The sequence below is a fragment of the Notothenia rossii genome (genome assembly GCF_949606895.1).
Source record: "Notothenia rossii genome assembly, chromosome: 9".
NCBI lineage: Eukaryota > Metazoa > Chordata > Actinopteri > Perciformes > Nototheniidae > Notothenia > Notothenia rossii.
The window spans coordinates 35,720,272-35,747,772 of record NC_136907.1 but is presented as its reverse complement, the minus strand read 5'-3'; the positions used below and the strand labels follow the sequence as shown (position 1 = coordinate 35,747,772).

At 41.0% G+C, this 27,501-nt stretch overlaps 1 protein-coding gene across 1 annotated transcript in view; it reads right to left on the bottom strand.

Moving 5' to 3' along the window:
- Positions 1 to 27,501, bottom strand: part of cblb (Cbl proto-oncogene B, E3 ubiquitin protein ligase) — a gene marked incomplete at its 3' end in the record, with an annotated part of 107,396 nt that overhangs the window by 25,307 nt on the left and 54,588 nt on the right. The window contains exons 10-13 of the mRNA XM_079650960.1: positions 24,524 to 24,724; positions 23,879 to 24,070; positions 23,044 to 23,388; positions 21,020 to 21,111 (exon numbers count right to left, since the gene is read on the bottom strand). Coding sequence (XP_079507086.1) covers positions 21,020 to 21,111; positions 23,044 to 23,388; positions 23,879 to 24,070; positions 24,524 to 24,724 — 830 coding nt within the window. The remainder of the gene's footprint in view (positions 1 to 21,019; positions 21,112 to 23,043; positions 23,389 to 23,878; positions 24,071 to 24,523; positions 24,725 to 27,501) is intronic.

Below are 27,501 nucleotides of genomic sequence, written 5' to 3'. Positions count from 1 at the left end.
GGTAGTTACGAACATATTTAAACCAGCATTTGTGATGATATCTGATCTCAAGTGCATACGGCTGATCAGCTGCATAATTGATCAGACAGTTGATTCTGTCGCGCATTAGTTCATCTTCCAGAGCCACCGTATGGCTCTTGAACGCTGCCCATGCATGATCGTACGAAATCAGGACCAACTTTGATTCTGGATGTTTTGCCGACTCCGTCTTACAACACCACACACATTTATTTTTATCGTGTATCAGCCCTAGACTAGATGGCATAGCCTACCTTTCAACTTGGCACGTTTCTCTTCTTCTTCTTTTCTTCTGTTTTTATACTGCGCCCCGATGGCTTTTGCCTCTTCACAGTTCTCTAACGTTAGTCTTTCTTTCCTCAACGCTCAATTTTAAAAACACTTGACAGATACCCATTAATGCACAGCGCTCTAGCATGTTCTGACTGTGAACACTTAAAGCTGAGGCTCTTATACCGACCGACCATTTTAGATTTTTGGCTCATTTTCCCTTATGTTAGATTATTATTATTTTTTTTTTAAATAATGGTTGCAGATATAGAGCCAAAACTGCGCCAAGCAAACTTTTTTTTAAATTTTTTTTTTATTTGTGGCGCCCCCCTCTGGGAAGCTCCGCCCCCATATATAGTACATATATATACTTCAGTTTATAATAGTGAGTGCTTGTTCTACTGCCGTGACCGGTACCTCGTGATCCTGCATGTTCCCGTTCAAAACGTGCGGATGGTGGCCATTTTGGATTTGTGGGTCCGAACGATGTCATCGCACCAAACTGATGTCAGAAATTGAATCCTTGTGGCCGACTTACCCCAAAAAGTGCATTTACACATGACTCTAGGCGCTCTGGTTCAAAAGTTAATTTTTTAAGATGGCGCGAGCAGCCATCTTGGATTTGGCCCTCTAGCAAAAATTGCCGGGATTTTTGGGAGGGACCTTGGGTCTATATTTTTTATAAAAGGTCCAATGATGTCAAATCAAGTGTCAAAACATCTTAGCAGAAGAATGGTCACGGAATTGAGGTTCTAGACCCAACTAGTATCAAGTCTTAGCACCCTTTTGGACGGGCACGTGCACCTTAGTGGATTTGACTCCAGCAATCACCGTTCTCGACTCATTGATGCATACCACACACCACTATCCAGAATTCAGACATCCCGACCACCATAGGGCTAAGAGGGCTTCAATGACATCTCACGGCGAGAAGGGTTTCAGCGGGGCGTTCCCCTGGTGGGGCTCCGTGAATAACGCTCATAATATAGACAAAATACACACACGATTGGAAAACCTCACTTTCGAAGTTACTCAAGGTTTTCAGGCGCTGAATCCGTTTATGGTAGCAACTAGAAATATGCTAATGCAACATCAATTTGCTCTAGATATCCTGTTTGCCTCAAGGGGGGGCCTATGTCATGTTATTGGAGACTCTTGTTGCACATACATTCCAGACATATCAGAGAACATGACTCGCACCATAAAACACCTTAACGCACTTCTGGCAGACATGAAGGCTGACGACGTGGACTACGACCCTATAGGCTGGGACTGGTGGTCCTGGCTCACATCGGGAGGGTGGGAAGGTTGGCTGGCCAGAATAGTCACGCCACTCCTCACCATCATAGCTTTGCTCCTCTGTTGTACATGCTGTGTAGTTCCCCTCATGAAGAAATGTTTTTCTAGTATGATCTCCTCTGCATTCGTACAATACACCGCTCTACCTCAAACCATTGACAAAGTTACGACCAACCCAGATTCAGCCCCCACTGATTCCGACACTGAAGAGTCAGACACTGAACTGTAAAATTGTGTGTAAAATTGCCATTCCCTCTTTTCAGTATTCTTTTGCTTTCTACATACGGAGTCTGTCCTCCACAAAAACAGCCACTTTCCATGATATGTTTATGATGTGTTTACTTAAACCAGCGATGGAATGTATTCATTGATGTGTTATATCAGTCTATCCTGTCATTTGTTTTATTTTCTTGATTGATCAAATAGGATCAAAAGGGGGGGAATGTAGTGGCAATTTCTTATGTTACTTTATATGGTAAAGCCAAATGATTATATTATGCTTAGAAATTGTATTGGAGCAACTCAACCTGTTGAACCACAAGGGAGCATCCCGCTAAGGTCGCCAAGGTCGTACCTGAAGAATGCGGTCCTCCCTATGGGAGGATTGTAAGATAACAGTTTTCTGTCAAAGTCTTTAAGTTTATTACCTCCTGCACAGCATCAGTCCTCTATAAAACACACACACACATTATACCCTGTGTGCACTCCTGCAGACTACTCTATACTCTGTGAGACATGTACCTTTGAAGCGCTTCAAATAAAGAACCAACGAAAGACAACGCTGCCTGCTTTCACCAGTTTATTATTGATTACTCTCATTGTACATCTTTACAGTATTGAAGAGTTTAAAATATCCACGACAAGATCCACACACCACCTATAAAAATAGCACTTTACCCCTGCTTACACCTATATGCCGTGAGCTGATTATCGAGCCTTCATTGTAACAGTTGCGGGTACACTGTGTGTTTGCTTGGGGAGTGTTGCAGTAGAAAATTCCACTGTAGCGCCTGGTACATTAATGGAAAACCCTAAATGTTTGAGCACCCTCTATGAAACGTCAAGCTAACCCACAGCACCCCAAAAATAAATATCTGTCGCCACCACTGAGCCTGACTTGTGTTGGGGGGGCCGGACTTTTTTTTTTCTCCAAAGGGGGGGCCTGACAGAAAAAGTTTGAGAACCACTGACTTATGTGGTTAAATAAAGGTTAAAAAAAAAAGTAAATGAACATAAGTATAATTGACATTGCTTGCATTGTAATTTGTATTGTTAAAACCCTTTTTGGGTTTCTGTTTTCCATTTGTACACTATTTTACAATGAGAGTCAAATAAATAAATAGATTAAACCAGTTTACAATGCAAATTGGGTTCATTTTTCATTTAAATTAAATATGAATGTACACAGCAACTGATGACCTCAATGTATCCTGAGGGACTAACAGTTCACTGACATGATTTTGACAGGCCATTCATGGTGGACATGAATGGGTGTTGTATTGTGTGTGTTTGTGTGCGAGCTGGTTATACAATTTGAAAACCACTCATCTAAATATTGGAAAAGCAGGCATATGGGCTAAGGGTGCATTCACACCTAATAGTCCGTTTTCTGGTGTGCACCAGAGGACAGTTTGTTACATTGTTTCATTTTTCAGAAGGCTCGGTTTGCGTTCACAAGGGCAAAACTCAAACGGACTATAAACTTTAAACACAAGTCATGTGCACGGAAATGCTGTTCAACCGTTGTTCAGACATTAAGGGGGTAAAAACGCAAATCCCGGCAATTTCTACTGGAGCCTCCGCCATGGAGCATTGGCACTTTCGGCAGGTTATTCTCATGCTGCTGTCAATCTGGAGATCAACACACACTAGCGGCCCGCGCATATGATTATATAATCAGACAACGTCCGTTAAAAAACATGATGACAAATAATGCATACCTGCCAACCCTACCGATTTGGGCGGTAGTCTACCGCTTTTGACATGTTTCAACATGTCAAAAGCGACACTGTTCAACACTTCATTCTGCTTCACTCTTTAACTAAACAACCGCGGATGTCTTGAAAGACTCTTTCGCTAAAGATTTTGAAGATATCCGCGTTCTTGTGACACGTAAATACTACGTTTCCTATGTTTTTGTGCGGGTCATTCGCGGGACATGCCCCCCCAAATGAGTCACTGTGCCCCCCCAACGCAGGGTGGGCAAGCCTTGCCACTTTGCCGTTTTCTTTTTAATTATCATATAAGTTAAAACGTTTCCACTACAAGTTTTTTGTGTGAAATACATCAGAAATAAAGAATACAAATATGAAACACAGCCTGAGGTGTGCTCACTGCTGCTCTCTGATTGGTGTGTTGCTTGACCAATGACCCCCGACCTTTTTTTTGTTATCATTACGTGGCTGTGTGTTTAGATGAAAGCCCAGTGGCGATCTGTTCATCCGTTATACTGATTTTACAGTAAAGCCATCAAACATAATATGATATACAGTACAGTACAAGTACTTCTGGGTCTCTGTGTTTCATTCAAGCTCGGCTCTCTGTGTGTGGCACGAGCGCATTTTGTGAGTGCGCGAGCGGTAAAGTGGAATGTTGTTGTTAGCATCTGGCTAGCTAGCTATGCTAACGGATATAAAGAGCTGTTTCTACACCAAGGTGGAGGAGAGTCCTCTCTTGTCAGACTGAGAGGATCTTATAACGTCAGCTCAGTGAGGTACAGAAGTAGCACTTCATTTCAGACGCCTACCTGTGCGGGTCCTTGATCTGCACGGGGTGGGCCCCTGCTGAAAAGGAAACCCCCCCCGCAGGACTTGATACGCCCCCTTGATAAATAAATGTAATTGTAATGAAACCAGCTGCAATGGATCATGGATCCACCAGGGGGAGCCGTGAAAAGCTGCCACACTGGAACTCATGTGAAATAAACAGCTGATAGATCTACAGGTATCTGATATAGCGGATATTTGTTAAGATCCATATGTCACGGATAGGATCATATTCTGTGCTAAATAAGAGACATGTAATCATTTACAAAACATCACCATGTTTTTATTTAACAAAATAATGTTGTTTAATTCACGTTGGCGTAAGTACAAAACCATCGCTATGTTTTCTCATCAGGAAATGCAGCCCGGCTCAAACAAACGATTTTCAATCATCATCCTCACGATCATTTAATGTATCATATGTTCGCGAATTGAAATGAATGCACTAATACATGTAGTATAATCCACGTGAGTTTACAACAACAAAAATAATCGCTTTGTTTTTATATCACATCCGACCGGAGGAAAATGCAGCACGGCTCTCACTACCGATAATCCTAATCCCACGGGCAAACAATAATATGTACAGTGTTAATAGTTTACTGTATTATTAGTGTCTAATATTACTGCTATAACAATCACACATTGAGTTGTTAAAATCCGACCGTTTTTTTTTTTTAAACAGTCTGAATGAAACGGCAGCTCTCAGGTGCCTCTCAGGTGTGTGTATCAGTGTTGGGACTAACGCGTTACAAACTAACACATTACTGTAACGCAACTACCTTTTGCGGTAACTAATAACGTTACTATTTACCTATTCCTATTCAGGAACACCGTTATAGTTACTGTGATTTAAATGGGTTATACTGCGTTACATTATGTGATCCAACTGAACCAAATCTCCCTGCGGATGTAATTTACAGTTGAATACAGCGATGTCCTCTCACAGTACAATGGAAAAGTGAAAGTGACCAGAGAGGAGTGATGATTGGTTAACGTGGGGTAACATTTCAGGGTAATCCAATCAGAGACAGAGTTGGGCGGGTCTTGCCTTATGGGGAAAATACACAGACACACAAACACTTGCTAACACACACACATACACGGCAACGCCCACTACCAGCACACACAGTATGGCAGATGCAAGTATCAGCGAGAGCAGCAGCGCATTTACAACTTGGAGATATAACCACTATTTTCAATTTGTGGGGATAAAGGACGCACAACATATTACGGTCAAATGTAAACTGTGCAGGACAGAAAGCATTGTCCACATCGAATAACAGCAATGCCAATCTCCTGAAGCACCTAAGTAATGTACATGGGGCTATAAAACTAGTCGCCAAAGACCCCACCGTCTCAACCACCGGCAGTGACCCAGATGGAGCAACACCATCTAAACAGCCAAAAAACGATTTTTTTAAATCGCCACATGTCACCCAGATCAACTAAACAGATTGATTGCTGAAAATAGTTTGTTTGTCTTCAGTGTCAGTCTGACAGTTTATTATTTATCTAATTGTTAATGTCAAAAGAGTGTAGTTCTTGTTTAATTGTTACACTGCCAAAAGAGTGTAGTTGTTGTTAATGTGTACACTGTGGTGGTGATTGACATTATTCACCCACGGATCTATGGGTTGGGGTATTGTTCTGCACGGACATTTTAGTGAACCGGACTTCCTGTTTCCACCGGTCTTCGCTTCCCGGGCATGAAGTTGTTTACAATGGTTTTCAGATGCTAAATAAAAGTCTAGCTTGTACCTTTGATACCCCGCCTCCGACTCCCATCTCTCGGCACCACAACACTGCCAAAAGAGTGTAGTTGTTTTTATTTCATATTGCTCTACTTAGAACTTGATTATTGACGCTACAATAAAGATGCCTGCTTTATTTTTATTGCACAGATTACAGGTACCGAGACAACAAAATGCAGTTTAGCTTCTAACGGTGCAACAAGCAGTAAAGTGAAAAGTAATGTACAAGATCTACAGAATAAAATATAGAATTAATTGAATGATGAATAAACAGTGAGGGGTATGAATACACTAGATATACACAGCAGCCTGTGAGCAGTATTAACAGTGTGTATTAATATGCTAAGATATATAAAGTATGGAAAACGGTAAGCAGTGCAAGTATAGTATAAAATATATGGACATTAATTTCATGATAAACATTGTGGAACATTGATGAAAAATGTGAACGGAAGTGGCGACACAAAACAACAACAACTTTTGCAGAGCCAATGGAGAATTTCATCAGCAGCACGGGGTACAAACCACCAATGAGCGCTCAGCTCGAGATACCAGCAAGTCGAGAGAGTGAATTATATCTGCATTTTCTCTTTTGAGAAGCCCCCACCCCCCATGTTGCCTATGCTGAATGCCGCAAACTCTTTGTTTAAAACTAATTGGCCATCGGAATGTGTGGAGTAAGTCTCCCAAGGGGGATGGTGGTCACATTCCACAGCTCTCCCCCCTCCTGTGATCTCCCAACCCCCAGTCTGTAGGTTTGTGTTCGCATATTTTAAACTGTCGCACTTGACTTCCGGTTATGGCGCAGTGCTGGTGAGACGCATCTCCATGAGGCTCCGAAGCTAATATATTGAATTAATTATTCAGAAGACCACAACTCCCTTTAAATACACATTATCTTAAACAATAGATTACCTGTCAACATTATGCCAGGAAGACCTCAGAAAACAGGTCCACAGACCCCTGCAGCATCGAAAACGTCAACGTTGCAAGCTAACGCTAGCCAAAACACAGAGGCAATGGCCGAGAAGGTGGAAATCCTCGGCGCCATACATGCTATGCAAAGCGACTTTTCAAAGAAACTTGACGATGTGCTTGAGGGAATAGGCGGACTCAAAGGTGAGCCGCAACACCAAGCTAACAGGATCACAGAAGCAGAGGAAAGAATTGGAAAGACCGAGGACGACTTAAATTCCATGCACAGCGCTATCCAAAAGCTACAGGATAAATGCGCCACATTGGAAATGAAGGTGGAAGACCATGAAAATAGGGACCGCCGCAACAACCTGAGGCTCATCGGCTTGCCTGAAAAAGCTGAGAGTCAAGACGTGTGTGCGTTTTTGGAGCAATGGCTACCTAGAGCCCTGGGCACCGACACTTTTTCCACACCGCCCGTTATTGAGAGAGCACACCGAATAGGACGTCTAATCGCTGCTGGCCAGGACCCGAAACCAAGAGCGGTAATTTTGAGGTTCCTTAACTACAGAGACAAAGAAAACGCTATGCGAGCAGCCCGGAGACAAGGAACAGTGCGTTTTGAGAATCACAACGTCAGATTATATCCAGACCACTCAGCGGAGACTCACCGGCAACAGAAACTCTTCGAGGTAGTGAAAAAGCAGCTACAATCAATGGGGCTCCGCTACGGGATGTTCTACCCGGCTATCTTGGTAGTAACACGCAACGGACAGCGACACTCCTTCAACACGGTCCCCGACGCAGAGAAGTTTGTCCAAAAGCTACAGAAGGACGCCAGGCCCACGCCAGTGACAAACTAGAACGTTTAGCTAAACAGAGGCTTTGACACCATGGACTTGCTACAACGAGGTTTGTCTGTTTGTGGCAGGATCATAGTTGTTCGGTTAATTCTCTAACTACAGATGATCTTGTGTATGGATGTATATATATATATATATATATATATATATATATATATATATATATATATATATATATATATACTATTATTATTAATTACAACAACAACAAAAATGAATGTTCATGGTTCTATCCAATAAGAGGCTATTTTATTTGTATTCCTCTGCTCTCTTGTTCTGAAAGATTGGCAAGTGGTCTAAATGTTTAAGCTGGAGCCTACGGAAGTATGGGAGTCTCCACGTCTCTGCGCTACGCTGCTCCTCGCTATGAGGATCAAGCATGTAGAGTAACCAAAGTCTTTAGTTACCTAGGGGGTTTTAGGGAAGTTCAGGGGGGATTTTTATGGTGTCTTGCTTATTGTATATATGGTATAATTATTCTACTGTTGTTGGTATTACTTTATTTTCCTTTTTGTTTCTCTATTTTGATAAAAGAGCAGTAGCTAATAGAGATATCCCTGTGGTGTTACACTATACAATTCACTCCACACTAAATGGCAGGTAAAACAGACATAAAGATCACATCCTGGAATGTGAGAGGATTGAATAAGCTTGTTAAGCTAAAACAGGTATTAGGCAGAATTAGACTTCTAAAATCACAGATCGTTTTTATTCAAGAGTCCCATTTAACTGATATTACTAAAGTTAAAAAAAGATGGCCTGGACAAGTCTTTGCAGCTCCATTTAACTCACAGGCCAGAGGGGTTATTAATTTGGTCCACAAATCAATCCCGTTCAGACTTAGCCATGAAATAATTGACCCGGCAGGAAGATACATTATTTTGCAAGGAAAGATATTAGAGACTCAAATTACACTGGTCAATGTTTACGGACCTAACGAGGATAATCATGCATTTTTTAGGAATTTATTTCTTACTGTATCCTCTACTCCTGGACAATATATAATAGTCGGAGACTTCTGTGTGCTGGACCCAGAGAAGGAAAGCTCCTCAGGCATTGATGTTTCTCATCCGCAAGCTAGAAAGGTGCTGCTTCAATCAATAAACGATCTTAATTTAATTGAAGTCTGGAGAAAGCTACACCCTGCAAAAAAACATTTCTCATGTTATTCAGGTACTTATAAGAAGTCATCACGTATTGACTACTTTCTGATCTCCATGGCCTTATTATCACATGTGAATGAATGCAGTTATGACAGCATAGTATTGTCCGATCATGCACCCATCTCGTTAACCCTCCATATACCGAGGCTTGTTTGGTGTCCTTCTAGGTGGCGCCTCCAAACCAAATGGTTACATGACCCAATATTTGTAGAATTTCTTGGTAATAATATTGATAATTATTTTTGTATGAACACAGATCAGACTAGTGCAGGCATAAGATGGGAAGCATTTAAAGCCTTCATTAGGGGCGTGATGATTAGCTATACAAGCTTTAAATCAAAAGCTCACTATAAAGAGTTAACCAACCTTGAGGCTCAAATTAAAACTCTGGAACTTGACCTATACCAAAATGATATACCAGAGAAACATAAAGAGCTCCTTCTGTTGAGAGCTAAGTATAAAGAGCTATCTGCTAGTAAAATTGCAGCAAACCTCCTTTGGTTAAAGCAATCTTACTATGACCAAGGTGACAAAGCTGGCAAGCTTCTTGCATGGAGAATAAAGAAAATGCAATCGGATAGAGCTATAAACTCAATCAAATTAGATAACGGAAACAATACAGTAGATCCAGCTGAAATAAACTCCTCCTTTAGAATATTATACGAATCCCTTTATAGTTCAGAATACCCAGATAATACTCAGTTACAATCTGAATTCCTAGATCAGTTAGAAATCCCAACTATGACAGAGCAAGATAAGACCGAAATGGATACATATTTAACTGTTAAGGAAATGTCGGAAGCCTTGCGGAATCTGAGAAGCGGGAAGACACCAGGACCAGATGGGATCCCTATAGAGATGTATAAATTGTTTCCAGACAAACTACTCCCCCCTCTATTAGATATGTTTGAAGAGGCATATGAGTTGGGTACTCTGCCACCATCTTTACGGTCTGCAATTATCACATTGGTCCCAAAGCCTGGTAAACCACCAACAGAAAGGGGGTCCTATCGTCCCATATCTTTAATGTGTTGTGACACAAAAATTCTGTGTAAAACTTTGGCAAGAATGCTAGAATCATATGTACCATCCTTAATCTCCAATGACCAGAATGACTTCGTTCAAGGGCGTCAAGCTTTTCATATTATTCGCAGAGTGCTTAATATACTTCATGAAAGGAGTGATGCTAAAGACACCGCAATCCTGTCGTTGGATGCTGAAAAAGCCTTTGACAGGATTGAATGGAAATACCTGATGGAAGTCTTGAGGAGATTTGGGATGGGTGGAAAATATCTCAAATGGTTGAGACTTCTGTATTCAGATCCAACAGCTGAGGTATTAACAAATAACATGATATCCAAACCGTTTAGTCTACACAGAGGAACAAGACAAAGATGCCCCCAATCCCCTCTTTTATTTCTGTTTGCTATTGAACCACTAGCTTTGGCTATCCGGTAACATCAGAGCATTTCGGGTGTGAGGATAGGTGAATCTGAGCCTATGATTTCCTTATTTGCGGATGATATTATTATTTTTCTGTCCAAGTTGAGAACATCTATCCCAACACTTGTTAGCCTAATCAATTCATTTGGGGAATTCTCTGGATATAAGGTCAATAATTCTAAATCCACTATATTTTTTTTAAATAAAAATGAGAGACAAAACCCAGGGATACCCACCCCCTTTTCAGCTACTCCGGAGTTTTTATATACCTAGGAATAAAAATCGTCCCGGAAATTGAGAATATTGTCCCCTCCAATTATGACCCCATAATACAATGAGTAACAGAATCTCTGAATAGATGGATGCCAATGCCCATCTCCATGTTAGGCCGTATTAATATTCTTAAAATGTCTATTCTTCCAACATTTATTTTCCTGTTTCAGTCTATTCCTCTCCCTCTTTCACAATCATTTTTTTGTAAGCTCAGGCAGCTCTTCTCAAAATTCATATGGAACAACAGGCGTGCAAGACTACGGCTCTCCCTTTTACATCTGCCTTATGATAGAGGGGGACTTCAAGTACCTAATCTACAATTGTATTATTGGGCAGCGCAGCTGCGCACAGCCATGTTTTACTTCTCCTCCTCTGACCCTCCAGCATGGCTAGACATTGAACGCAATACAGCACCGGGCCTATCCCTCCAGTCATATATCTATTCTGCTCATGCTAAAAAACTAAAACAACAGACAAAAAACCCATTTGTTAAAAATACTGTTTCTGTTTGGCATGAAGCACATGTCTATATAGGAGATGCTCCCAAACTATCCCAGTTCTCCCCAATATGGGGTAATGACAACTTTGTCCCCGGAAGAGCGGATGGGGGATTCAAACAATGGGCTGCCAAGGGTCTGAGTAGAATAAAATACTTGTATACAGAAGGAAAACTTATGTCCTTTGATCAGTTGGTTCATAGATATGCCATCCCTAGAAGTCACTTCTTTAAATTCCTGCAGTTAAGGAGCTTTATATCAGCGCAGATTAAATGCTTAGATGAGCCACCCTTGTCAGTTGTGGAGAGAGCCACTCTAAATTATATGGATGCTGGAGGCCAACTATCAGTCATTTATGTTCTGCTGCGGTCCAAATCAAAGGACAACTCACACTCAAGACTCAATGCTTAGAGAGATGATTTGAAAGTAGACATTACAGAGACTGAGTGGGAAAATGCTTGTTTAAAGGCACAAACCCAGACTATAAACACTGCACTGAAACTGATACAATATAAATGGCTTTTCAGAACCTGTGTTACACCTGTTAAACTGAATCTGTATAATCCTAACATTCCTGATAACTGTTCCAAATGTGACGATAATGTTGGTACTCTGCTGCACTGTATGTGGGAATGCCGAAAAATCCAATCATTCTGGAAAGATATAGTTAACCTGATTGTACGTGTAACTGCTATACAGATTCCTCTCGACGCAAAGCTCTGTATATTAGGTATATATCCTGACCAATTTGTACCAAGCCGTAAAGCAGTGCCCTTGATTAATATTTGCCTACTTCAGGCTAGGAGAGTAATTGCACTGAGGTGGAAAAATACGGATGGTCCTACACCTGCATTGTGGCTGCGGGAAATGGCTTCCTGCCTCGCTTTGGAAAAATTAACCTATGTGATCAAAAAGAAAGTAAATAAGTTTAAGGAAATATGGGACACATTCATGCACTTCCTTGAAAGTGATCAAACTGAAATTGATGAGTGAAATTGATGGATATCGCTATCAAACACTGATAGATAATAAGGAATAATAACAATGCTGCTTATAATAATAACGATAATAATTATATCTAAATATAGAAACTAATTATTCTTTCATATACATTTTTTGCATTATTGTTTCACATCCTTTACTTATATCTGATTGTATTTACTCCTGTTTTATTTCAATCTGTGAGGTTTCCCTGAATGTCCGATGTTGAGGGTGGGGGGAGGGAAGGGTTATTTTTCCATTTGTCAATGTATGTATGTATGACTGTATGTTCTTTCTATGTTGAAAAACCCAATAAATATAATAAATCAAAATAAAAAATAAAAAACTGTCGCACTTTCTGTTTTTTCTATCGCGCATTGCCGGTATGAAAGGGTCTGTGCCGGAAATATCAAATATTTAATAAAAGTGAAAAACAATGAACAAAACTTAACTATGGAGCTATTTCAGGGTCATAGCTTTTGATCATTCAAAAAAAATGCAATTTATTTGAAAGTTCAAGTTTTTATCCTGAACTTTGAAAAATACTATGATGTATTCAAAATAAAAGTATTTGAAATCATTTTTCAGGTTGAATATTATTTTGATTCAGTTCAGCAATTTTTTTTGAATAAAATATTTATTTTCAGATTTCACTTTTATACATATTTTGATATCTGAATCCTTATTTTTTTCAGTTGCAGATTTTTCGTTTTCAGATTCAAAACAATTATTTTTTCAGTTTCAAATCTTGTTTTTTCAGGTTTCACATTGCTTTTCAACTTCAGATCGTTTTTCACTTTCAGACCTTTTTTTTCGCTTTCAGATCTTTTTTTTCGCTTTCAGACTTTTGGCCCTGATGTTGCGTGGGGGGCCGGGGCTTAGCAAAGAGTAGTTTGGCATCCTGAGTGGCAGGCCTTCCTCTGTCATGTAGCACGAGAAATATAACTCAATACTTTGTATACACAATACTCCCGTGATTAGTGGTAAACTGATACCAGCGTCAAAGTTCTTTTAAGCAAGCTGTTGAGCATCGTAATTGGCAACAATCAAGGTATAAGAGCAATAAACTGTGCTAGAATGTGAAATTACGTATCCGCAATCAAGCATTGTCCTTCCCCACTTCCACGTAACTCAATGAACGCAGCATAGTATTGGCTTGGTTTTTGCGATCAGAATCAGATTACCTTTATTAGTCCCACAGGGGATACATTTACATTGTTACAGCAGAGAAGAGCCAAAGACAGCTTAATGCAACCTAAAGCATGCATGAAAAAAGTATTAAAGATTAAAAAAAGAAATTATATATTTTAAAGTTACACATTTTACATAATACACACCCTATAACAGTTCTGCGGATTTAGCAGCACAGTTTTTAACGGCATATATATATTGCACATATTGCAAATATTGCACATGGTTGGTATTTATCAACAAGAGGTGTTATAGTCTAAGTTGTTTTGTGCGGGGTCTAGAGGCTGTGCTGGTTGTATAGTCTGACCGCTGCAGGAAGGAAGGACCTGCGGTATCTCTCCGTGAGACAGCGGGGGATGGCCTCAGGTCCACCAGAACAACCTGCTGGCTCGTTGCGGAGACGTAATTTCACAATCTAGCACAGTTTATTGCGCTTATACCTTGATTGTTGCCAACTATGATGCTCAACAGCTTGCTTAACGGAACTTTGGCGCTGGTATCAGTTTTATTTCCCACCTATCACGGGAGTATCGTGTATAGAAAGTATTGAGTTATATTTCTCGCGCTACCTAATATCCATGAAGGCAACATGACAGAGGGAGGCCTGTCACTCAGGATGCCAAACTACTCTTTGCTAAGCCCCGCCCCCCCCAAGCAACATCAGGGTCAAAAGTTTGAAAGCGAAAAAAAAGATCTGAAAGCCAAGAAAAAAGATCTGAAAGCGAAAAACGATCTGAAGGTGAAAAGTAATGTGAAACCTGAAAAAACAAGATTTGAAACTGAAAAAATAATTGTTTTGAATCTGAAAACGATAAAAATGTAACTGAAAAAAATGGGGATTCAAATATAAAAATATGTATAAAAGTGAAATCTGAAAATAAATATTTTATTCAAAAAAAATTGCTGAACTGAATCAAAACAATATTCAACCTGAAAAATGATTTCAAATACTTATTTTTATTTTGAATACATCATTTTATTTTTCAAAGTTCAGGATAAAAACTTGAACTTTCAAATACATTTTTTTTTTTTTAATGATCAAAACGTATGACCCTGAAATAGCTCAATATTAACATATTAATAATAATTAATTATATTTATTCCGTTTGGATGTAGGATTTATACTTATTTTTATTTTGAATACATCATTTTATTTTTCAAAGTTCAGGATAAAAACTTGAACTTTCAAATACATTTTTTTTTTTTTAATGATCAAAACGTATGACCCTGAAATAGCTCAATATTAACATATTAATACTAATTAATTATATTTATTCCGTTTGGATGTAGGATTTTTGACTTTGTTTAGAGCAGTGATCTTCTCTGCAGCAGAGAGCCAAGCGCTGCCAGACCGGACCTAACCCTGAAAAGTATTATCATCTGAAATTAATCATTATGTTATTAATATTAAAGACATATAAGTATTTTTACAACTTGTATTTAGAAATACTCAGTTGTAATTATTGATGCATAAATGTGTTCAACCATTCCAGGTGGCATCTGCTATAATGGGGTTAATGTATGATATTACTTAATAATACAATACATTATAATATATGATATGATAATTATATTTTAGTTTTATTCATTTCTTATTTCAGAGTTTCTCATTATTATTATTTTTATCGCTCATCTTATTTTTGATTTTATTAATCTGTGTGAATCTGTGCTATCCTGTTTTTCACTCTTACCCTGTTGCTGTTTGAACTACTGAATTTCCCCACGGGGATTAATAAAGGTCCATCTTATCTTATCTTAATGTATAAATTGATTTACTTCATCACTGTGTAAAAGCACCCCAACAATATTACAAAAAATATACTGCATAAAGCAAACTATATAATTTATTTGATCTAAAATATTGATGTTTTTTCATTATAGTAGCCTGTGAAAACCATAACAAATAAGTGATTAAATGCTACAGTATTCAACAAACACAACTGCAGAGCTGCAAACATTGCAAACAGACTAAGTTCTACAACACCCAGTTGTCTTTGTGTATTTGTGAATGAAGCGCCATCTCATGGTTAAATCCTGTAATTGAACAAATGGGGAAATTTGGCAACGCCCTCTAGCAATTTGGCAACACCCCCAGCCACTGGGATCCGCTGGGCTTTTGACTGGGACACACCCATGTGAGTCCTATCTGGAGTGCTACATCTGTAAGGACTCTCTCAGTATTTAAATAGTTAACTTTAGTGTAGGTTATCTCAGTGGGTCTCAAACGGTTTGGTCACCATTTATGTAATCAAGTATTTGCGAGGAATAGGCTACCTTTATATGATCATTAAAGTTATTAAAGAATAAGAGAATACATGAAAAACGGTTATGAAATACTATAGGACAGTAACACAAGAATACAGTTTAAAAGGGGAGTGATTAGTAAAATATGTCATGTCCAAGAAACTTATAGTGAAAGTTTATTCTTTATGTTAGAGTTGTCATGTCCCTTTGTCTTGTGCTTTATGTTTATGCCCTTAATTATTTCTTCCTCTCATTTCAGGCCTTCACGCTCCCCGCCCCGTTCTGTCTCCTGCGTCCTTGATTATTTTCCCCGCCCTGATTGTTTCCAACTGTGTCCCCTTTACCTGTGTATATATTGTGTTGGCTCCCTCCTGTTCATTGTCAGTTTGTTGTCTCTCGATGACCTACGTATCGGCTTACCTCACGGACCTTTCACGGATCTATGATATTGATCACGATTCTAGTTTTCCTCGAAAGAGTGTTTTGTTTTCCTTATTTTTATTACTGTGCAAAATTTCAGTAAAGTCTTTATTTTGAAACGCTATCGGAGTCTGAGTTTTGGGTCTTGCAATTGGGTTCATGCCTCAGAGTTCACTCCTTGACAAAATATCCATAAAGAAAAAGTAAATCTGTGTACAGTTGTTTCATATGGATGCTGAGAGATGTATCCATAGATCTCTTCATTTTGCTTTCAAAGTGCATCAGATTGATGCATTTAACTTCAATATTTTAAAAAAAATCTTCCCGGGGGAGCATGACCCCAGACCCTCAAAGAGGAGGTTAGGTCCACCCCCCACCTAAAATATGTTCACACGGATAGGATTCTAAATACATTTGCACACTTTTTATATGGTGGGCTATGTCCATATGTTTCTGTTTTGGTGGTCGTGCCACAACCGTGCATGTATGCACAGGTCATAGGTGCGCTATAAAATAGCACTACACCCCTGCAATGTGTCTGAAAGACAATAGTCTTTACAGCATGTTTTTTGAAATTGAACTTGCGTTGGTGTTTGTGTGTTGGTTGTTGACGGCAGTGTGTGCCCCGCCTTGGTAAATGATTGCCCCCCCATTCGATTTGTTCTAGAGCCGACCCTAGTCCGGTTGTTTAGTTCACTTAAGAGGTCTCGGATTGTGTTCACACCAACCCAAATGAACCGTACCAAGCGGCTAAACGCACCAGGGTTCGATTAAACCGGACTATACAATGCAGGTGTGAACGCACCCTCACTGGGGACCTGAGAGAGTGAAAAGCAGCTAACCTCTCTCTGACTGCTTGGGTAAATAAAGCCATGAAGTGGTTGTTTGGAGTAATCGTGACGGATAATAATCAGGTTCTTTAAAGAGCCTGTGACACGGGTTTCACCCATCATCTAAACCCATCAATTTTAGTAAATATTGTCCCCTTGAAACCGTTACTGAACTGATTTGGGATATTTGTACTTTGATAACCATTAATCTCCCCTTCAATGTTGACCATATTCTGGATCTTCTTGGGGGTTCTTCAAATCCCGCCAAATTATGTGTGACGTAATTGCGGGCCAAGAGCTCCAGCTGCACCGTTCCGGATCCCAGCATCTATTATTATATTGGTACTAACCAATGCAAGGACAAGTACTAGAAGTGGTTGCTTGTTATAAATACTTAGGTATCTGGCTTGATGATTGTCTTACTTTTAAACTTCATGTCAATAACCTGCTTAAAAAGCTGAGGGTTAGACTCGGTTTCTTTTTCAGAAGCAAGTCCTGTTTCTCGCTTGAGGCCAGGAAAAGGCTAGTCACTGTGACTTTTTTACCTGTGCTGGACTATGTTGATCTGGTCTATATGAATGCACCTACCTATTGCCTGAACAAGTTAGATGCCACCTATCACAGCGCACTGAGATTTGTCACAAATTGTAAAGCACTTACTCATCACTGTACCCTGTATGTCAGGGCAGGTTTGCCTTCTCTAACTGTACGGAGGCTCAGTCATTGGTATACGTTTATTTATAAAGCCATGTTGGGTAAACTCCCGTATTATATCTGCTCTCTGATAACATAGAGAATTGCAAGCAGCTATTGTCTGAGATCCCATGATGTAGTTTTGTTAGATGTGCCAAGAGCAAGGACTGTCTTAGGTAAGACAGCTTTTATGTGCGCAGCTCCACTTGCTTGGAACAATCTTCAGCAAGAATTGAAACTGAGCAGTCTCATTCCTCTGCATGTTTTTAAAGCTAGGCTAAATGAAATGCTTGTTGATACTATGGGCACTTGTAAATGTCTATAACTATGTAAATGTATCCTGTAAATATAATGTATGATGTCCTTTATTGTTTTATGTTTCATGTGGAACCTATATGCTGCAGGTCTTCCTTGAAAAAGAGATCTATGATCTCAATGGACCAATCTGATTAAATAAAGGTTTGAAATGAAATGAAATGAAATCTGCACACAGCAGCAAGATGACGGCGATGACAGTTTAATTTTGAACGTGTCTGAGAGCTCATATGAAGGATCGGTTTATGTTGTATCTGTTAGAAGTTTAGGAATTAGGTGCGTCAATATGGGCGATAATACGGTCATGTAGCCAGTGGTGGACTGGGACTAAAAATCAGCCCAGGACTCTCGACCGGCCCACTTCGGTACCGCTAGTAAGTTGTCAACGGGGGGAGTGGGGGATGTGCTAGTGACTTATCCGACCGGCCCGCTTGGGTACCGGCCCATCGGGATTCGGCCCGATGGTAGTCTGCCACTGCACTCAGCCCAGCCCACATAAACTGTCAACGGGGGGAGCCTCGCTGCGGGGAAACGGTGGACCTAGCGTCCCGATCGGAGTGGGAATAATAATAATAATCATAATCCGTGCATTTTATCCATTAATTTCCCCAACATTGTGGTAAAAAAAACACACGTTTAATCCATGTTGGTGTACTACAACTACAAAAAGCATTGGTTTGTTTTTTCATCAGGAAATACAGACCGGCTCAAACAAACGGTTTTTAATCATCATCCTCACGATCATTTAATGTATCAAATGTTCGCCGAATTGACGTGAAAGCACTAATAAATGTAGTTTCATCCACTTGAGTTTACGACTACAAAAATAATCGATTTGTTTTTATATCACATCCGACGGGAGGAAATTCAGCAGCTCTCACTACCGATTTTTAATCCTAATTTATTCATCATCTTCACCACGATAATTTATGTTTATGTTTGCTGAATTGACATGAAAGCACTGACAAATATGAATATACTGTAGTCAACTTCATTAAAACGTTATTAACGTGCCTAAACTCAGTAATTCACCATTTCTACGCATGACAACACACTTTGTCAGTGTTGGCTCTCTCGCCGCACAGTGAAGCATTCCCGCATTGACGTCACTTCCGGCTTCCCCCAAACTTCAAAATGAGTCGAAGGAATTTCCCCGCGATGTTCAAAATTATTGATATTTATTGGAATGGTATCGCACCTTCTTTTTTAAGCTGATGGTTCGAGATTACTAGTAGCCCAATATTTCATTGCACAACAGTTGTTGGGAGGCTGTCAGTGTCACAGGCTCTTTAAGAATGGATCAAATGTCCCAACACTGATCAGGGCTTCAGTGGAATTCAGGGTGGTGTGAAACCTGCAGCACCACGTATTAGTGTTCACCTCACGTCTCTCAGTCAGCTTCATGAGGTCGTCAACTGGAATGGTTTTCAAATAACACGTGTGCCTTGTCAAGAGTCCATTAGTGGAATGACTTGCCTTCTGAATGTGTTTGAGACCATCAGTTGTGTTGTGCAGAGGTAGGGTTAGTGCACACTGGAAAGCCCTATTTGACTACTGTTGTAATCCATATTATGGCAAGAACCACTCAACTCAGCAAAGAGAACCGACCGTCCATCATCACTTTAAGAAATGATCCAGAACATTTCAAGAACTTTGAATGTATCCTGAAGTGCAGTCGCAAAAAACCATGGGAAGCTATGATGAAACTGGCTCTCATGAGGACCCGTCCGTGAAAGGAAGACCAAGAGACACCTCTGCTGCAGAGGATAAATACATCAGAGTTACCAGCCTCAGAAACCGCAAATTAAATCACCTCAGATTAGAGCCCACAAAGCTCAAGTAGCAGACAAAGCTCGGCATCCACTGTTCAGAGGAGACTAAAATCAGGACTTCATGGTCCAATCGCTGCAAATATCCACTAGTGAGGATGAACAACAAAAACAAGAGAATTGTTTGGGCCGAGAAACACAAGGATTCGATATTAGACATTGGAAATCTGTACTTTGGTCTGATGAGTCCAAAGTTCAGATTTTTGGTTCAAACCTCTGTGTCTTTGTGAGAGACACAGAGGGGGGGGAGGGGGGGGGGCTTTGCTGGTGACACTGTTGGTGATTTATTCAGAAATCAAGGCACCCTTAACCAGCATGGCTACCACAACATGCTGCAGTAGCCAGCAAAATATAAATCATATTTTGAATTCCATGTGTTCTTTCATAGATTTGATGTAATAATGTAGTAATCTACAAAGTAGAAAAAAATGTAAATAAAAAAAACCATTGAATGAGAAGCTGTGTCCAAACTTTTGATTGTTACTGTACATACATGTACATATAGTAATACAAAGTGTTAGCGTGATCCTATCAATATAACTTGTGCTTCTAAAATGCATACTATGTAATTTGTATATGGGACGTGTGTCATACACCAGCCTCACAATATTTAACAACACTACATAGTTTTCAGCAGAACCAGAGCTTTCCCTTTCAGCTGAAGCTTCATCAGAGGAGACAGCTCCATCCGTTGCCTCCACTTTAGCCCGATACAGAGGAATAGCTAATCTAATTCTGGCTGCAGTTTAAAGGCTAATAGAGTTTCTGCCCTGTTCTGCGTGTAGGGAGGGGCGGCCCTGCCCATAAGTTAATACATTTCTCTGTTGATTGACAGCTAATAGTGATAGCCCTCTCGTTTTCTACACACCTTTGTATAAAAGCCTTGTTTAAGACAAGACAAAGTCCAAGTCCCTCCAGACTGAACCACTGCCGCCCCTAAACAGCAGAGGCCAGTTTAAAAAGGGGGAGGGATTTTGTCTCCCTCATAATGTAGCGCATGCTAAATGCTTGCATAGTGTAGGATCAGTGTGATCAGTGTGTGTGTGTGTGTGTGTGTCTGTGTGTGTGTGGGTGTGGGTGTGGGTGTGTGTGTGTGTGTGTGTGTGTGTGTGTGTGTGTGTGTGTGTGTGTGTGTGTGTGTGTGTGTGTGTGTGTGTGTGTGTGTGTGTGTGTGTGTGTGTGTGTGTGTGTGTGTGTGTGTGTGTGTGTGTGTGTGTGTGTGTGTGTGTGTGTGTGTGTGTGTGTGTGATACTCACTTGTGGCTACTGGCTAGCATGGTCTGAGTTGGTGATTGCCGTGAGGGCAGGATGTCATACTCATCGTTGAGCTGCACACCATTAGAGAAGGGCTGCACACAGAGGAGGGGGACATTTACAAAACTGAATGTCCACTGAATGTCTTGTGAATTAAAAACATATATATTTTGCTAGACATCTTATGTTCCTCTGTGATTTTGGAGTAGGAGGAACGTAGTGAATAGGATTCCGCAGCTCTGCAGTAAAACTCTTAACACTTCCTGAACCATTCAAGCTGCCCACTCATGAGGAAGTGTGGGTTTAGTGATGCAAAATATGTATTTACGTGCAAAACACTGGTTGTTTTTTTTGTTTTTTCAATCAGCAGTCTATATTTTCCTTTTATCATCCACATAAAATACAACAAAACTATTAAATATACTCAATAAACAACTAGTTTATATACTATGTCACGTAAAAGCAATGCTGCTGAAAAGAAGAGTTACACATCCCTGTGATTACCTTAGGGGTAATTGTTAAGCTTGTGCTGGGGTGCTGGGTCACAAAGCGTCACGACCCTGTCCTGCAACCGTTTATAGCTAAATCATGGCTGATCTTGGGTATTAGATGCTACATGTCAACTTGCCAAGGTTAATAAAGTTTAGGTTTATTGATTCGGTACAAATATTTCAGCAAACTTATTTTGAATACATTAAAGCAGGGATCGGCAACCTTTTTGATATGAAGTGCCATTTAAAAAAAAAAATGTTATCAGCGTGCCAACGATCGATAATTATCAACGGGGGGGGGGGGGGGGGGGTTGACGAGCTTGACGAGCTTGACGCTCGTCAACTATCAGCAGGAGGGCGGGGGAGCCTCGCTGCGGGGAAGCAGTGTGTGGACCTGTCAGCGCAACTTAGATGATGCCGAATTTCACAAACACATTTAAATAATTGGTTTAAACGCCATAATAATAAGGACGATCGTCCGTTCTGTGATTCTCCAGAACACACAAGTTATGATATCAGGTTCATGCAGAGTGAGATGAGGTCGCTGTCCCTTTAAGAGAGAGAGAGAGGGGTGCGGCTTGTGCATGTGTGTTTGTGAATGGTAGAGCGACAGTGAGGGAACGTGTGTATGTTTCTGGAAGTGAAACGGGAAAGCAGAATAACAGAGGTATGTGATGTATTTTGTGAAACAGAAGAACAGCTAAATAAATGCAACGTCCTCCCAAGAAGAGCTCGCCTCTCTCCAGTCATTTAAGCTAAAGTGGGTTATTGAACCTGAAGCTTGTTGATTCTGCCCTCCTCGACTACGGTCTGGGAGCCGACAGGAAAGTTCAACACACAGATGGCCAGTCCGCCCCTTTGTAGCATATTATTTCGATGAGAGATGAGCAGATCGCCACTGGGCTTTCAACTAAATAAACACAGCCACGCAAAAACTGCGTCATTTGTACAGCTCCTTATGGGTACTGCAATTAGTATAGTGCTTTCCCCCGTGGTGAAACGATCAGCACTGCACCACGGAGGAAAGCGAAAGAAAGTCACCTGGAGATAAAGAGAGCGGGGCTGCGTTGCGTGCATGGCTTCCTTCTGCAGGTAACGGGGAGACGCGCTCTGGCGGCGGTCTCGCGTTCAGGATCCGAAAATTAATTTAAATATTTTGCACACTTATTCCACTTATGCCTAGTGTGCCACTGGTTACGGTGCCGCGTGCCAATGCTGGCACGCGTGCCAGGGGTTGCCGACCCCTGCATTAAAGTATTAAGTCACCTCAAGTCAGAATGCTCCTCAGGTCCAAATAAAGTCCTGAGTCATTGGTGTTGAAGTCCAAGTCAAGTTGCAAGTGTTTAGTGATTTTGTCAAGTCGAGTCCAAAGTCATCAAATTTGTGACTCGAGTCTGACTCAAGTCCAAGTCATGTGACTCGAGTCCACACCTTTGGTCGCAGATAATAAACCAACTATGGATAAGTACCTCGTACATCCCCACTTCAAAACACCCAAACTACCCTTTAAGGATCTAAGTGGTCTTTACGCCCTACCTTGGAGCCCTCTGAGGGGCCAGCCCCCTCCATTCGCTGATGGAACCTCCCAAATCCAGCAGAGGGACAACTGAGTGGTCTTCCGTTCGGGTGAGAGGGGCCATTGTGCCGGAGCTGGGGCAGGGGCTTTGATCCTATGGGACCCCGTGTCTCAGGGGGGGGCTGTGAGTCTGACAACATGCCGGTGGAAGATGACGAGGGAGAAGAACTTGGAACCCAGGAATGGCGCGACTCTGGGGGATTGGGAGGTGGACGCTCAGGGGGAGGGGGTGGAGGTGGTTCCCTCTGGGGAGGAGGTGGTGCTGGGAGGGGCTTGTCCTGCTTCCTGGACATGCCTGGTGAAGACTGGAGAGTTGAGGAGAAGTGCTGTGTTTTAATTTAATGACAGAAGACAATCCAAGACAGAGCCTCATTTGTACATCACACACCTCTCTCTGTGTTCCATTGTTTGTACTGTGTGTATTGCAGGAAGGCTAGTGAGCACACTGTGGAAGCTGATCTATATAAAACACATCTATGCAAAGATAGCCCTGTGTTCCCATTCAGTGTGGTCTCAAATCTTCATGGCATTTTAGAGCTGTCAAATCAAAAGTGATCTTTGGCCTCACCCTGCTGTTAACCCTGCCTTTAAAAAGGTCTCATGTATCTACTGTATCCTTGTACTTTCTCTAACTAACTGATTCCTGTGTTTACACCTTATTTAGTGCTTTCTTAAGCCATACCTTAAAATAACCTTTGCTTTTTTATAAAATTACTATCATATACACTAAGTGCAGGAAAATACAGCAGACCTATTTTTCTGAACATTTTTGAGTTGGGGAATAAAATCAGTGACCTTGGGGGAGCCGGTGGGGCTGGCCGATGGAGAGCGGATGGCGTCCTTCTGGATGAGGTCGAGCCGTGGCGGGACGGGGGGGAGGCCGAGGTGCTGCATGCAATGGGGGTCTCCCCCGTGGACCTTTCTGTGTTGGCTGAGAGGGGAAGAGCTGGGAGACACCATGGGGGAGTTCTGCCGCTCTGCACAGTGCTGACAGGAGAGAAAATAACCTCTTCAAATGCTTCAAGCCATCAAAGAGCTTTCCCTTTATACACTTTGATCAGGGACAGAGAGACAGAGACTGACCATAATGCACTATGGATCAAATACTTTAAAAGGCCCCTAAATTCAAGAGATCTTCGGATGTGTGAAAGCAAGTGGGATGAGTGTTTAGCTCACATTTCATTGCTATTAATTACAATCACATTTATCCAGAATAACATATGAAAGTGTAAAAGGTTAAAATAAAATGAAAAAGCATGGTTATTCCGCCTATATTTGGCTCTTTTGTGTGTGTGTTGTTAATCACGTGATTGCTTGAGGGTTCCCTTTTAAAGGTCACCCTGACACTGCTCAGGAGAGCATTCGTTCTCAGAGTTTGATAGATATCGCTCAGCCGGACCATCAACAGAGCCACTAGCCGCTGAGATCACTAGTCTTTACCTTTCGGATGTTGGCCAGTCCATTCATGACCAGGCAGTCCTCTCGGTCCTCGTCCTCATCCAGCTCCAGCAGGGGGCAGCTGAGCTGGTCCAGGAAGAAGCACTTGATGCCCTCATTTCGGGGGTCAAAGGGATCAACAATGATGGGCTCAGTGCCTTTGATCTCACAACGACAGAACGGACAGCCCTGACCATCTGATTCCTGGAACAGATAAGGGAAAAAGTTTGTATTGAACCGAATATTTTATGCAATTTAATTAGTGTGAATGCTTACCCTATTCCACTATAGTTCTTCGAATCTTTATTAGTGCGAATGCTATTTACAGCATTCCACTATAGTTCTTAAAATCTTTATTAGTGCGAATGCTGTTTACTTTCAGCCACAGAAACCATTCAAATATTAAACTATTCAGCCTTTTCAGCAATTGATGAGAAACTTTCAACTTTTTCAAAATATTTCATACTTTTTGAAATATTCAGCTTTTTAAACTCTTTTTTTAACATTGAAGTCAATGGGAGATGCCTTCAAATCCTGTTTTCCTACACCTTGCGCCAAATGCTACAATTCCACATATTTTCAGCTTGACACTTCACTCCAACTTTCAAATGATCACAAGACCTTAAGCTATTCAATTCTTAATCAGATTTTGTATATCTTTGAAACCTTTTGAGATATTGAATTTAGTTTGGAGCTTGGTAGAGGCCTTTTTCAGATTTTAACATTGGAGTGGAGGGAGCAGCTCGCTAAGTCTGGAGTGCTTTGATCTCAAAACAGAGTGCAGCAGTGCCTGAAATTCTCCCCCGAAAATATTTTAAACTTGCCATAATTCCCAAACCCTACACTCCTCAGACATATGTGACCCGCTCTATCGAAATCAGTCGGAAGTCGCAACGGCTCATTTCAAAATAAACGTGGATTTGCGTAAAAAACTATTTTTTCGGGTTCGGGTGTTTTGTTTGATTTTAAACAAACAAAGTCTTGGCTTTCAGAATATGAAACCTTTATTTCCAAACTCACACGATAAATACATTCTTTAAGCTTGTAAAGGGAAGATGACAGGCAATCTGCTCTTCCGCAGCGCCGCACCCCCTCCCTCCGGCTGACATTATGAATGTAAGCGTAGAGTAATCATAAATAACACGGCAGGGTCCGTTACAGTTTGTTTTCATCTGATTTCAATTAAACAAAGTCTTGGCTTTCAGAATATTAAACTTGTTTCGGCAAATTCAGATGATAAATACAGCTTTTAAGCTTGCAACGGCATAAATACAAGCGGAGAACGGAGTAATGTAACGTCACAGCAGACATAACAACAGCCGGTGTTTCTCGTGAGGGTTTTCCCCGGGAACGCAATACACACAAACGCAAAATTACACAAACACACACACACACGTATACACACACACACACTCGCGAGCTTCTCCCAGACCAGTAATCCAAACGAAAATATCTTCCCTCCGTAGTATTTTGATCATTTGCTAATAACCAATCAGATCGATGGATTCCAGAGAAGAGAAAACTTTAAAGGCCTTTTTCATCAAAATGATGACTCGGTGACAGTCATTATATAATGTGACATATTTCGCTTAATATTTGGAGTACAAAAACAATCCTGATATCATTAGAAAGCTAGGAATATCCTCTTTCCAGTAGTGTATACAACTCAAAATGTGTCTTCGGGTCAATGCGACTGATTTCGATAGAGCAGGTCACATATTTTTTCATGAAAAACGTAGAAAAACCTCTCATAGGTTGAAAAAAAATCGTTAAAAAAAATAAATATTAAACAAAAGGCCTCTTGAGGGCATGAAGAGAGACAAAGTCCAGCTAGCTCCCAATTGATTCCCATGTTAAATTGTTCCGGATCTTTCTTCAGAGCAGGGAGAAGTACATTTGAGATAAACTGCTCCCATCTCCACATTTTACACACAAAACCCCCCCAAAAAACATATTTCAGTTCATCGGGGTTCCCTGATGCTCACGGTCTGGTAATTTCTTTATAAGAGCCATAGTTTTTGAACAGGTGGCAAAATTGTCAGATATAATCCCCAATGCATTCTTATGGGACTCAGTGCTGCAGTTGGTTGTCATGGTGTTGCTGGGCAGATCGGAGCCACACACACACACACACACACACACACACACACACACACACACACACACACACACACACACACACACACACACACACACACACACACACACACACACACACACACACACACACACACACACACACACACACACACACACACACACACACACACACACACACACACACACACACACACACACTGATGATGATGAATGATCAAGAGAAGTGAGAGAGGGCGATCAAGAGAAGAGAAAGAGGGCAATCAAGAGAAGAGAGAGGGCGAGCGAGAGAAGAGAGAGAAGAGAGAGAGGGCGATCAAGAGAAAAGAGAGTGATGTAACCTCTAGGGGTGTAACGGTACACATACCCGTACCGACTTCGGTTTGGTACACGTGTGTACCGAAGTGTACCGAACTAATATAACGTTAAACGTAAAAAATGTAGAACGTGAACAACTTTTTGGAAGTAATCTCAGGTGCTGTGTCGCAGCATTCAGAGTAATTTGCTCACATTGGGTTCAACGCGTCATAGAGCGAGCAAGTCATTTCATTGGATGAGAGGCATACTATGAGAGATGGTCACAGGGATGCGTTCAAATTTAGTCAGTAATTAGAGGAACTGTCGAAATGGCGAATGCAGATAAAGTTGAGCTCGAAAATCCTCCAGCATCATTGAAGTCTCCGGTTTGGGAAGATTTTGGTTTCGCAGTTACGTACAAGGATGACGGACAAAGACAGGTGGACCGAACCAAAGCTGTTTGTCGGCATTGTTAAACTAAAATTGGTCACGCGGCTGGCAATACATCAAACTTGCACACTCATTTGAAAAGGCATCAACCGAACGTGAATATCACCGGTATCAAAATAATTTTGAGCCATTTAAGC